At 33.0% G+C, this 13272-nt stretch overlaps 1 protein-coding gene and 1 pseudogene across 1 annotated transcript; both read left to right on the plus strand.

Moving 5' to 3' along the window:
- The first annotated feature begins 901 nt into the window (after positions 1-901).
- Positions 902-6582, plus strand: LOC120159943 (annotated as a pseudogene).
- Positions 6583-10801: 4219 nt separating this feature from the next.
- On the plus strand, positions 10802-12595 carry LOC120159944 (glutelin type-D 1-like). The gene is made up of 3 exons (XM_039170435.1): positions 10802-11041; positions 11586-12306; positions 12389-12595. Exons 1-3 carry the CDS (start codon positions 10846-10848, stop codon positions 12540-12542), a joined length of 1071 nt encoding a protein of 356 aa, XP_039026366.1. The 5' UTR covers positions 10802-10845; the 3' UTR covers positions 12543-12595.
- Positions 12596-13272: the final 677 nt, after the last annotated feature.

A 13272-nucleotide genomic window follows, 5' to 3' on the forward strand; every position in this document is an offset into this window, starting at 1 on the left:
TGAAATTAATTTCAAAACTCAAAATTAAAGATAATTTGATTTTGAAAGAAAAAGTTGATTTTAAAAATCAAAATGAAATTTTGAAAAATAATTTAGAGCTTTCAAAATCAAAATAAATGATTTAGAAAAAGAAATTTTGAGTTAGGAGTTAAGCTTGAAAGCTTAATAAAAGAAAAAAGAATTAATTTCTAAAAACAACCTATTATGTTTAAATATGGCAAAATGCTCACATTGTCATTATTATGGTCATATGGAACATACTTGTCATTTGAAGAAAGGAAAACATTTTAAAATTAGGCAAATATGGGTTCCGAAAGGAACAAGGAGTACTGAAACTAACGTCCAAGGATCCAAAGTAATTTGGATACCAGAATCTACTTAAATGTCTCTTGTAGGCGTGTGAGAGCAATGGTGATGAAAATGGTGATATTCAAGATGCTCTAGCCACATATGAAAAAGGAATGGGTAACCTCTAAGCTTAATACTTTTAATTTTGGTTATTTGGTTGCTCATTTGATTTTAAGCATGCATGAGTTTTGGTTTTAAATGATTATGCATCATTGTTTTAATCTCATGTATGTTGAAAAGATGATTATGATGAGCATTTTAAAGATATATTAATTTTTAAGAATTTTTATTTCATCATAATAAAATTTTGGTCAAATTGGTTTTAAATGCAAATGATATATCTCTAACAATTGATATTAACTTTTCAAATACTTTGATTTTACAAATTTTAAATTTTTGACCTAAATTTGAATGTTTATGCATGTGGTTTAAATGAAAATGATATTTCTCTAACAATTGATATCAAATTTTTTCAAATGCATAATATTTTTTTTGGAAAACTTTATGCATAATTCAACAATAGGTATTGCATAAAGTATTTTAGACTTTGATACATTGAATTTCATGTTCTACTAACATGTTTGTTATTCTTTGTTGAAATTCAATTTTGTTTAAGTGTCAAGATCCTAAAAGCATACTTTTATTTGGAATGCATTTATTGAGGGGAGCTTTGATTTTTTAAATGATTTTTAAAATGTCAAATTTACTACTTACTCTCCAAAGTTATTTTGAACTTCAAAGATTGAATTATTTTTTATTTAACAAAAAGTGGAAGAAGTGTTAGAGTAAGGGGGAGTAATTTTTTAAACTTGATTTCAAAAATGATTTTAAATTAGAAAATCTTAAAATTACTAAAATGTTTTGTTATATCAAAAAGGGGAAGATTGTTGAAAACATTTTGATGTTTCGATATAATAAATTAAGTGTTAATGAATTTTAATATTTTATATTAAATTTTAAATTATATATTCGATTAAATTATTCGAATATCAAAATATTACTCCAAGTTTTTTAAATGTCAAATTCAATCCTTACTCAAGTGTAAGATTATATTTTAATCTTAAAATATCTTTTTAAACAAATTTTACAAAGTATTTCGAGCTTTAATCGAGCCAAAAATATTTTATTTTTAAAGGGCTTCAAGAAAAACCACATTCCCCTCAGGGGGTACCGATTCCCCGGGAACAGATTCCCCCCCAGGTTTTTGGCTCCGAGAGAAAACATAATGTCCAGAGGGTACTCATTTCCCTTATGTAACGGTCGAAATATTTGAATTTTACACTGCAGGAACCGATTCCCCCACGCTCCAAGCTATTTTATTAATTGATTCTCATCCTCAAACGGCTCCAAAACATCTTCAACGACTATATACGACTTCAAACACATTTCAAGCTATAAATACAAGCTAAGGACACTTGAAGAAACAAGAGAACAATTATCCAAGCAATCAAACACAAGAGAAGATTTTTTCATTCTTATTTCATCTTTCTCTTGTAAATATTTTGTTCTTGTGAGCTTAATTCTTGTAAACACCTACCTTAGATAGGTTTTCTTGTTGACATTTTGTATCCTTTTGTAAAGGGGAAAGGTTTTAGTTCAGCCCAGAAAAACTAGGGAGTTGTAAGGTTATCTCTTTGTCCTCAAAAGAAAAAACAAATTAGTGAATTTGTTAGAAAATCCTTGGTGAGCAGCTAAGGTAGTGGACGTAGACTTTGGTTGAGAAAGTCGAACCACTATAAATCGTTGTGCAATTCCCTATCTTTCAATCTCCTTACTCCCTAAACACAAAACCGTTCCGGCTCCTCTTTGCAAACCATTCCGGTTGTCGATTCGAGCTTCAAAAAATCCCAATAGGATCTACCTTAAAAATTCAATGGAACGAGAATTTCTATGAAACCTTTCGGCCACAACGGGGGATTCGACAAGTGGATCCTTTATTCCCGTATCTCTTTGTCCTCTCTATGGAAATACTTGGCCATTCTATCTCAAATGCTATTAGTCTCAATTCTTGGTCTCCTTTTCGTTTTGTCAAGCAAGGCACTCCGCTTTCACATTTATTTTTTACGGACGATCTTATCTTGTATGCACGTGCCGACATGGACAATGCTCGTATCATTAATTCCATGCTAACAGAGTTTGGAAATTATTCGGGTCATAGTGTTAACAAGCAAAAAAAACACAGATTTATTTTTCTCCTAACACTAATGAGAAGAACCGTGGCTCAATTGCTATTTTTTTGGGGTTTAATATAGTTGATGCTCTTGGTAAATACCTTGGAATTCCGGTTATTCACCAGCGTGTTCGATGTTCTGACTTTGATATCATCTTAGACAAGATGTGTTCTCGCTTGACAGGTTAGGCTGCCCAATCCCTCTCTCTCTTGCGGGTCGAATCACACTCGCCAAGTCTGTTTTGGAAGCCATCCCTGTTTATTTTATGCAAACAGCTCTGCCCATATATGAGAAACGTATTCGCAACTCTGTATGGGGCTCTACCCAATTGGCCCCGAAGATTCGCTCATAAACTGGGAATCAGTTTGTCAACCGCTTGATAGAGCGGCCTTGGTCTTTGCCACATATATGAATACAACAAATCTTTTCTCATGAAGATGGGTGTTGCTCTAATCAATAACACTAGCTCCTTCTGGATTCAACTGCTTCGACAAAAATATAAAATTATTGATTTGCTGCCCTGTTCTATTCAACATTCCAATAACTCTACTTTATGGAAATATCTTTCAAAATTTTGGGAGGAATTTTGTGCTCATATGGCTTGGTCTATTGGAGATGGTTTTGCTATTAATCCTTGGGAGGATATATGGATTCCTCATCTAGGTCCCTTACGGGATCATGTAATTGATCCCTCAACATATCAGCTCTACCCCCGCTTTGAAGATCTCACGACTAATACAAGTTCTTGGAATTATACTCTGTTATCTTCTTTATTTCCTGTAGATGTTTTGCCTCACTTTGCTAGCATTCGTTGTCCTATTATCGGTGATCCTAAAGACCCTTGTAATTGGCGTTGGCACAATAATTTCTCAATTGGCAACGCCTGTGAAAAAACTCCTGGAAAACAATTTGGCATTCTCCCTTCCCTCAAAGATTCTGTTTGTTCATGTGGTTGGCCTTCAAGGAGAAGCTCCTAACAAATGTTGAGCGTTTTCGAAGAACCTTATCCAATTCGGCCATCTGCACAATTTGTCAAACCTCTAATTAAACAATTCTGCATATTCTAAGAGACTACAGCTTTGCCCACGATGTTTGGAACCATGTTTCTCCACAAGCGTCACTTCCGGTTTTCTTTACTGTTGAGCTTCATGATTGGATTTTGCAAAACATCAACACAACCGCAACCTGGTCTGTCTCTGACATCCACTGGAATTTAATCTTTGCTTCTATTTACTGGCATATTTGGAAAACTAGGAATAGCTGTATTTTTTAAACGAGTTCCTTCTATTCTTCAAATGTTATCCATCATAGCTTACTCTGGGGAAAGCATTATAGCACTTGCAGGAATTCGCTTGATGTACAGGCAGCCTCCCTCGACAACAAGCTCTCATCAGCTGGACTCCCCCACCATTTCAGTGGATAACTCTTAACACAGATGGCGCTTTATGCTCAGGAACGATGATAGCTACCATCGGTGGCCTCTTGCGTGATAGCTCTGGACATTGGCTAGGTGGCTTCAATCGCACCATTGGTTTTTCAAATGCTTTACAAGCATAACTATGGGTCATTCATGATGGTCTTTGTCTTGCCTTGGACCTTGGCTACAGATTAATTCAAATCCGATCAGATTGCCAGAAAGCCATAACTATCATCAACGGTCCTAATGCTCTCTCCTGTCAGCTTTCTCTTGTTCGAGCCATCTCCAAGCTACGAAGTTGGGAGCTTGATTTTACTTGGACCTATCGAGAAGCAAACTTTTCTGCTGATGCCATGGCCCCCCCGGACCATTTTGATCTGGTTTATCACTCCCTCGCCCTGAATTTTGTTCAACACTTGCTGCAACGCAACTCTGACGGCCCCCTACTGTACTTACAGACCTACCTAGTTAGGCGTCTGATCTCTTTATCATTAAAAAAAAATCGAATTAATTAAGGTAATTAAATTTTTAATGTCGATATTATTTTTAATCAAAATCTATATAATTATTAATAAAATCCAAGATAATTGATAGTAGTATTTAATATTTGTCAAATGCAGAGCCGTGTTTGTTAAGAATAACAGAAGAAGAATTTGTTAAAAAGTTTAAAATATATAAAATTTTAAATCTAAACAAACAATTAAGCTAAATACAAATACTTAAAATTTCTCCAGGCTATAAATATCCTTCTATCTCCGCTCATTATTCACCACTTCAGTAATTCTCTCTACTTGATTTCGTTTTTCTTTGTTTTGGTCTAAGGGATTTTGGGTTAATTTCATTAGTGAGTAGAGAAGATGGAACTAGATCTTTCCCCGAAGTTGGCTAAGAAAGTGTACGGTGATGATGGTGGAAGCTACTATGCTTGGTGCCCCAATGAACTACCCATGCTTCGTGAAGGCAACATCGGTGCAGCTAAGTTGGCCCTTGAAAAGAATGGCTTCGCCCTTCCACGTTACTCTGACGCCTCCAAGGTTGCTTATGTCCTTCAAGGTATTATCTTTACATATTCCTCTCTTTTTTACCGTTCTTTTTCGGTTTTGTTCATACAGATGGTGGCACTTTTTATTCCTTTCCTTGCAATCTTTTATTTTTTGTTTGATTTTATGATACATGATCAGAGTTTTTTTTATATGCTTAAAAAATTCTCAAGGTTTATGTTGTTCACTGTAATATGATCTGGATTCTTTTCATATATTACTCTGTTATCATAATATCTTTTATTACGTTGGGAGTTTGCTGCAAATTTCAATTTATTTGTGTTTGTGAAAGAGATGGACTTTATTTTTTCCAAACAAATTCTGGTTTTGGGGGTTTTTATTTACCAAAATATCTAGTTTTTTTTTTCTTTTTTTATAATCGTTTTGTTCTTTCCTGTGTTGCTTTTGTCAATCACGAAAAAGACCCATCTTGTCATGTGATAAAAGAGCACTGGTTCTGCACCCAAATCAATCCTTTTCTTTTAATGTGCCAAAGATGAATTGCTGTTTGATCAATCAATCACTGCATGTGCTTTCTTTCTCGGAATTGTATTCTTGACATAGTTTAGCTTTGATTTAAATATTAATTTTCAATAAGCTGAATTTTATATTTTTTTCTCGATGTTTGAACTTGTGATGTAGGAGCTGGTATTGCTGGAATTATTCTCCCTGAATCTGAGGAGAAGGTTATTGCAATCAAGAAGGGTGATGCAATTGCTCTCCCTTTTGGTGTTATCGCCTGGTGGTATAATAAGGACGATACTGAGTTGGTAGTCTCTTTATGGGAGATACCTCTAAAGGCCACAAAGCTGGCCAATTTACTGATTTCTTTTTTACTGGCGCCAACGGCGTCTTTACCGGTTTCACAATGACTTTGTGAAGAGAGCTTGGGACATTGATGATGACACCGCTAAGGCCCTTATTGGCAACCAACAAGGCAAAGGTATTGTCAAGCTAGATGCCAGTGTTAAGATGCCTGAACCAAAGCCGGATCACCGTAATGGAATGGCCTTGAACTGCGAGGAAGCTCCATTAGATACTGATATTAAGAATGCTGGCAATGTGGTGTTGTTGAACACTAAAAACCTACCATTGGTTGGTCAGGTTGGGATGGGTGCCGATCTTGTTAGGCTAGAAGGTAATGCAATGTGTTCCCCTGGCTTTTCCTGTGATTCAGCCTTGCAGGTTACGTATATTGTGAAGGGCAGTGGTCGTCTCCAAGTTGTGGGGTCGATGGCAAAAGGGTCCTGGAAACTGTTGTGAAGGCAGGTAACCTGTTGATTGTGCCAAGGTTCTTTGTTGTTTCAAAGATTGCTGATCCAGATGGTTTGTCATGGTTCTCGATCATCACCACCCCCAAGTAAGCCACTCGTTATCGGAGTTAAAATCCATTACTTTTAAGATGTTGTAATTGTGAATTATGATTTGAATTTGCAGCCCTGTATTCACTCACTTGGCTGGGAGCATTGGGGCATGGAAGGCTATCTCCCCCGAAGTTCTGCAGGCTGCTTTCAAGGTGCCGGCTGAGACGGAGAAGCTTTTCAGGTCTAAGAGAAGTAATGATGCCATCTTCTTCCCTCCACCAAAATGAAGAACGAATCTCTTAAGCTTTGTGCTGGTTTTATTTTTTGCCGAATAAATGTGTTTTAGGGATATTAATTTTAGATAGTCGGATAACATCTGCAATGTCGACACCCTCTGAATTTCAGAGCAGCGAACCACAGACTAAAAACTTGAGCCGCAACAGCCAAGCTACATTTCTCGGATATGAGATTGCCGAATCATTGAGAAGATAATTTAATAAATTTGATTCTAATTTTATTATTTGAATATAATTTATTTAGTAGTCATCACTTAGATATTAGACTTTAGAGAAACTTTTAAATTAAATAATTTCCCCTTTTGTAAATACAAATTTTATAAATACAAATTAACATATGAAACACCAGTTTCATATAGAATTCTCTTTTAAAGTGACATACATCTACAAATTAAGTCAAATATTCACACTCAATTATTTTACATATCAAATCCAATTACATTGAGGTCTTATTGACAATGTTGAACTCAAAATGTTAAACAATTTTATATAGACTTGATTTGAAAACCGACCGATCCAATATAAAGTTAAGAAATTTAAATATTACTTGATTTGAAAATTGATCGATCCTATATAAAGTAAATTTGGTATTTTCCTCTATCTATAAAAATTCAATATAATATTTTGTTAGAAGTATAACAATCCGAAACGACAAAATAAAAATAAAATCTTATTTAAATAATTGATTCACAAAGTCACGATAAATAACATTTAATTTCACGACAGGATCTCGTCGCATAGTTCGTGTACATGAATAAAAAAACAATTAATAACATGAAAAAAAATTATTCCATTAAATAATCAAAATGGTGTAAAATAAATTCACAATTGAATTGTTTTTAGTTGTTTTTAATCATGTTTAACCTAATAGGTTTACACGGTATTTATAGGGATTTCACATTTTGAACAATTGGAAAGTTTTGACCTAATGAAACATTAATGAGAATCAAACAACCAAACAATTTCTAAAATTATTGTTTTGATTAAAGGAACCTTCTAATATGTATCATTTTAATTCCAAAATAAATTTTGAAAAGATATGCTTTATTTGAGGAAAAATATTTCACATTCGGGTTAAAATTTTCGTAAGCCCACAAAGAACCCGACTAGTTCGAATATTCATGTTACTCGCATCGTGATCGTCTTCACATCTATGAACCAACAATTGATTCCACATTTTCCTCAACAACGTTTGAATCAATTTCTCATTCAAAGCTTTAAAATTATGGAATTTTTTCCAACATACTTGACTCCACCTAATTTACTAGAGACTCGAACTAAATTCGAATTATATCTAATTTGAGTTAACCTAAACCGAATAAATGCATAATAATGATTTCATAACCATTTATTTTCAATTATCTTTTAAGTAGTTTTCAAAAGTTGAAACTTAGAGAAAGTTCTTGATTTTGGGATTGAGATTTATGAGGTAAGAGGTTGATTTCAATTATCCCCTTTATTTTGGTAGTGGACTGTGATGAATAAGGTGTCATTTCCTTATAATTTTCTCCAAATTTATTTTATATAATTAATTAAAGAAATTAATAAACCGAATTGAAGGAGTTTCCTTGTTCATGTCGTTTTGTTTAAGTGTGAAAAGGAAAGCATTTATTCATCTTCTCCAAATTAACATGCCACCATTGTTGAAAGCTTTCCCAAATCCTACATATATAAACATTAGATTAACCCTAATTTAGAGATTCAAACATCACATTAAACATAGGGAGTATTTGAGAAGCCCAAATATTTTTTTGTCGTCTAACACGAACTATTTCATCATCATCAAGGGTAAATAAAACCCTAAGGGTGCGCTTGGTTCATGAAATGTAAGATTACCAGTGAGAATAAAAGATTATCAGGGAATAAGATTACTGGAAATGTTGTATTTTGTGTTTGGTTGGTTTAGCAGGAATGTAAGATTACCGTGTTTGGTTAAAGGAATAAAAGATTATTGGAATGTATATTTGACCAAATTGTCCTTATTATATATTTGTTTTTTAACAACTTGGAAAATATTTATATATTTTCTTTAAAAAATTTAAATTCATAAAATTTATATAATTTTTTTTTTACAAAATTGAAAATATAAAAATGTTTAATGAAAGGGTAAAATTTTATTTTAACCCCTGAACTTCATATAAAATTTTAATTATAGACTTTTTATTTGTAAATCTAAAATAGTTTAAGGATAAATTTATAATTTAACCTTCGTAGAATTTTTATTATTCAATGACAAAAGAATAATATTTTTTTTAAAAAAAAATTAATGTCATTTTAGTCCAAAACGCCGGTAATCAAACAATATCTAAGGGAAGGGGTAATGACATTCCCAGTAATATACCCAAAAAAATCAATTATTGGTAATAAAATATTAACGGGAATGAGATTCCCGACCAACCAAACGGGGGAATGTGAATGGAATCCACATTCCCCGAACCAAACAGCCCCTAAAATAAATCTCATCTAATAATTTTTTTAGGGATTTAATATTTATATTGAATATTGTTTTAGATGATGATTTAATTTTGAATATTTGATTTATTTTGTGTTAGATAAAGAAGGTCTGATGGAAGTCTCAATTTGTAAAGGAATGTTAAAGTCTTCGATCAATACGTTGATTTAAGGTATTTTGAAAGTTGAAAGTTCAGATTAAGAGATTATTGTTTTATCTTAAGATCGTAAATTTGGACACCATATATATAGAGATATGAATGTTTATTGTCAAAAAGGTTAAGATTATTTAAAAAGATATTATCTCCTATTCACATCAAATTTATTAAAAATACGAAAAAAATTAACTTGAAATTGTGTAGTCAACCCCTTGTCATCTAAGAAATGGTAATTTATAAATATGAATGATCAAATTTATTAGATTATTTCGAATTAAAATCAAATTAATAGAGTGTATAAAATCGAAGAGTTAAAAGTATTATTATACAATTCTATGTATGACTGTAAATGAGCAGAGTCGAGCTCGACTTGACTCGAAAAATTTAAAATTGAGCTTTACTTGAAAACTCGCGAGCCTAAAATTTTTAAGCTTGATTTGAACTCGAAATTATGAATTGAAAATTGTAAAAGCTCGAAAAAGCTTGAAATGAAAAAAAAAATCTTAAACTTAACTCGATTCAAACTCAAACTTAAAATCGAACCTAAATCTTAAATACATGAGAACCTTATACTGCATTTTTGTTAAAAAAATCAACACGAAAATGTTAATATTATTAATAATTTAATTTTAAATTTTAATATTTTTGAGTTGCTCGCGGGCTTTTTGATTCGAGTATCAAGTAACTCGTTTCGGCTCATTAAGAGCTCGAATCGAGTATATTCAAGTCGAGCACTTATCAAGTTTGACCTAGTCGATATCAAGTAACTCACGATTTATTTCGTCTCATTTAGAAAGAAAAAGTAAAATATTCGTTGCAAAAACTAACATCGAGTACAATTTGCTTTTTATTTTTCATTTTGGTTTGTTTTAAAAGTTTAAAATATATAACTTTAGATTTAAACTTCGATAAAAATGAAATAAAAAATCATTGACGACTAATGAAGAAATATAAATGGTTTAAATAAAAAAAAACTAAATGAGAAAATTGAAAAACAAATAATAAAAATATATATATAACATGTGAAAATATGAAAAATATCAGTACATGGATGAATGAGAAAAAATGAACAGAAAAGTGATATTCAATATTTTTCTAAAATATATTTGATTTGATTGACTAACAAATTCTTATTCTCTCCAACAAATATATTATAATATTAGAGAATAAGAATCCAAAAAGTTATAAAGATAGTTGATTATCTTCCTACATTTGATCCTAAATAATCTATTCTGTTATTATTTTACTAAAATATTGAATCAGTGAAGATATATAATTGTTTATAAAGTCTTCACTAAATAATTAACTGTTATGTACATTAATAAAAAAAATTGAATTAATTAAGATAAGTAAATTTGTAATGTACGTATTATTTTTAATCAAAATTTATTTATATAATTATTAGTAAGATCCAAGATAATTGATATTAAGGTAATTGATTTTTTGAATTATTGTTTGTTTTTAAAGTCCTGAAGAGCTCAAAAGATTGATTTGTTTTAGAAGTTTAAAATATATGAAATTTTAAATCTAAACAATTAAGATAGATGCAAATACTTCAATTTCTCCAGGCTATAAATATCCTTCCATCTCCCCTCAAATACTCACAACTTCAGTGACCATTTCACTACTTGATTTTATTTTTCATTTGTGAATAGAAAAGATGGAGCTAGATCTTTCTCCAAAACTGGCAAAGAAAGTGTACGGTGAGGATGGTGGAAGCTACTATGCTTGGTGCCCCAATGAACTCCCCATGTTGCGTGAAGGTAACATTGGTGCAGCCAAGTTGGCTCTTGAGAAGAATGGCTTTGCCCTTCCACGTTATTCTGACGCTTCGAAGGTTGCTTATGTCCTCCAAGGTATTACCTTTACAGATTCCTCTCTTTCTGGGTTTTTTTTTTTTTGCATTCTTCTATTTTTGTTTGATCTTATGAAACATGATCAGATTTGTTATATGTTTAAAATATTTTCTGATGTGGTTTTTGTGTTGATCATTGTAACATGATACGAGCTTCGCATCGATCAATTTCTTTTTGTGTTTGTGACGGTGATGGACTTGATTTTATTCTAAAAAAAGAAAATCTGGTTTTGTTTTGATTTTTCTATTTACCAAAATATCTAACTTTCTGTAATCTTCATCTGTTTTGTTATTTTCTGCGTTGCTTTTATCTATCAGATTAAAGACCCATCTTTTACTGTAAGAAAGAGCACTGGTTCTGTATCCAAATCAACCCCTTTCTTTTATTGGGCCAAGGATGAGTTGTTGATCAATCACTGCATGTGATTTCTTTTCCTGAATTGTTTTCTTGACGTAGCTTAGCTTAGATAGGTTTTGATCGAAATATCAATTTTCAATAAGTTGAATTGTAATTTTTTTTCACAATGTTTGATCTCTGGATGTAGGAGCTGGTATTGCTGGAATCATTCTTCCTGAATCTGAGGAGAAGGTTATTGCAATTAAGAAGGGTGATGCAATTGCTCTTCCGTTTGGTGTTATCACCTGGTGGTATAATAAAGATGACACTGAGTTGGTTGTTCTTTTTATGGGAGATACCTCTAAGGGCCACAAAGCCGGTTTGTTTACTGATTTTTTCTTGACTGGTGCCAATAGCATCTTTACCGGTTTCACAACCGACTTTGTGAAGAGAGCTTGGGACATTGATGATGACACCGCTAAGGCCCTTATTGGCAACCAACAAGGCAAAGGCATTGTCAAGCTGGATGCCAATGTTAAGATGCCTGAACCAAAACCAGATCACCGGAAAGGAATGGCTTTAAACTGCGAGGAAGCTCCACTAGATACTGATATTAAGAATGCTGGCAATGTGGTGTTGTTGAACACTAAAAACCTACCATTGGTTGGTCAGGTTGGGATGGGTGCCGATCTTGTTAGGCTCGAAGGTAATGCAATGTGTTCCCCTGGCTTTTCCTGTGATTCAGCCTTGCAGGTTACGTATATTGTGAAGGGCAGTGGTCGTCTCCAAGTTGTGGGGGTCGATGGCAAAAGGGTCCTGGAAACTGTTGTGAAGGCAGGTAACCTGTTGATTGTGCCAAGGTTCTTTGTTGTTTCAAAGATTGCTGATCCAGATGGTCTGTCATGGTTCTCAATCATCACAACTCCCAAGTAAGTCACTCGGTCTCGAGTATGGAATTCAAATCTTTACTTTTAAGATGTTCTAATTGTGAATTATGATTTGACTTTGCAGCCCTGTATTCACTCACTTGGCTGGGAGCATTGGGGCATGGAAGGCCATCTCCCCTGAAGTTCTGCAGGCTGCTTTCAAGGTTCCGGCTGAGACGGAGAGGCTTTTCAGGTCTAAGAGAAGTAATGATGCCATCTTCTTCCCTCCACCAAAATGAAGAACGAATCTCTTGAGCTCTGTGCTTGTTTTAGTTTTTCCCCTCCAAATAAATGCTTGTTAGGGATAGAGGATATGATGTTTAGTGTGAATAAACGATTTTTTTCTTTGGGTTTATGTCAGCGAATGATATGATATTAATGAATGGTTTTAGATTTTCATGATATTACTTGAAGATTACGTGATTGATGATCTCCTTTGTCATATGGAGTAGATGACATGCATCAGCCATGGTTTGAAAATGCTAGAAGAATAATGTGTCCTGCCACCAACTAGAATCGAAAGGGCGTGGCTTAATGTTTCTGTGATTTTTGTCTTGTTGTAATGATTATTAAATCGAAAGGGCGGTAAATGCTGTTGTAGGACTGCTACCATCCATTGAACTTGCCAGATAAAACCCTTGTGCTTTGCCTAATTCATGCCCTCTTCGACCATTTTAGCTTCGTGGACATGAATGAGTTGAACAATGGACTTTGGAATTGTGTTCTTTAATGAGTTTGACATAAGCCCATTTCGCCTTTTTATTTTTTGTCTTCTTTTGAAGAGTTTTGTTTTCTTTCAAATTACGTAGTGGAACTCTTTCTTCCTATGCAAAATTTGTACAATTCTGATCAGTTTGTAAAAAGTTTTTATTTTTTTTTTTAAATTTAGAATATGATCTTATGACCTGTTAAAAGAAAATATACCTTCAATTCCTATAATTGAGTCGAATGTTATGATTTTCATGTACT

This window comes from Hibiscus syriacus, unplaced genomic scaffold, assembly GCF_006381635.1.
Source record: "Hibiscus syriacus cultivar Baekdansim isolate YM2019G1 unplaced genomic scaffold, ASM638163v2 tig00111388_pilon, whole genome shotgun sequence".
NCBI classification, from domain to species: domain Eukaryota; kingdom Viridiplantae; phylum Streptophyta; class Magnoliopsida; order Malvales; family Malvaceae; genus Hibiscus; species Hibiscus syriacus.

Excerpts from the sequence above, each read along its gene's own strand:
- LOC120159944 (XM_039170435.1), top strand. The coding sequence starts at position 10,846 with ATGGAGCTAGATCTTTCTCCAAAACTGGCAAAGAAAGTGTACGGTGAG. Across the intron at positions 11,042-11,585 it reads GGTTGCTTATGTCCTCCAAG|GAGCTGGTATTGCTGGAATC; the intron begins GTATTACCTTTA and ends CTCTGGATGTAG. Across the intron at positions 12,307-12,388 it reads TCAATCATCACAACTCCCAA|CCCTGTATTCACTCACTTGG; the intron begins GTAAGTCACTCG and ends TTGACTTTGCAG.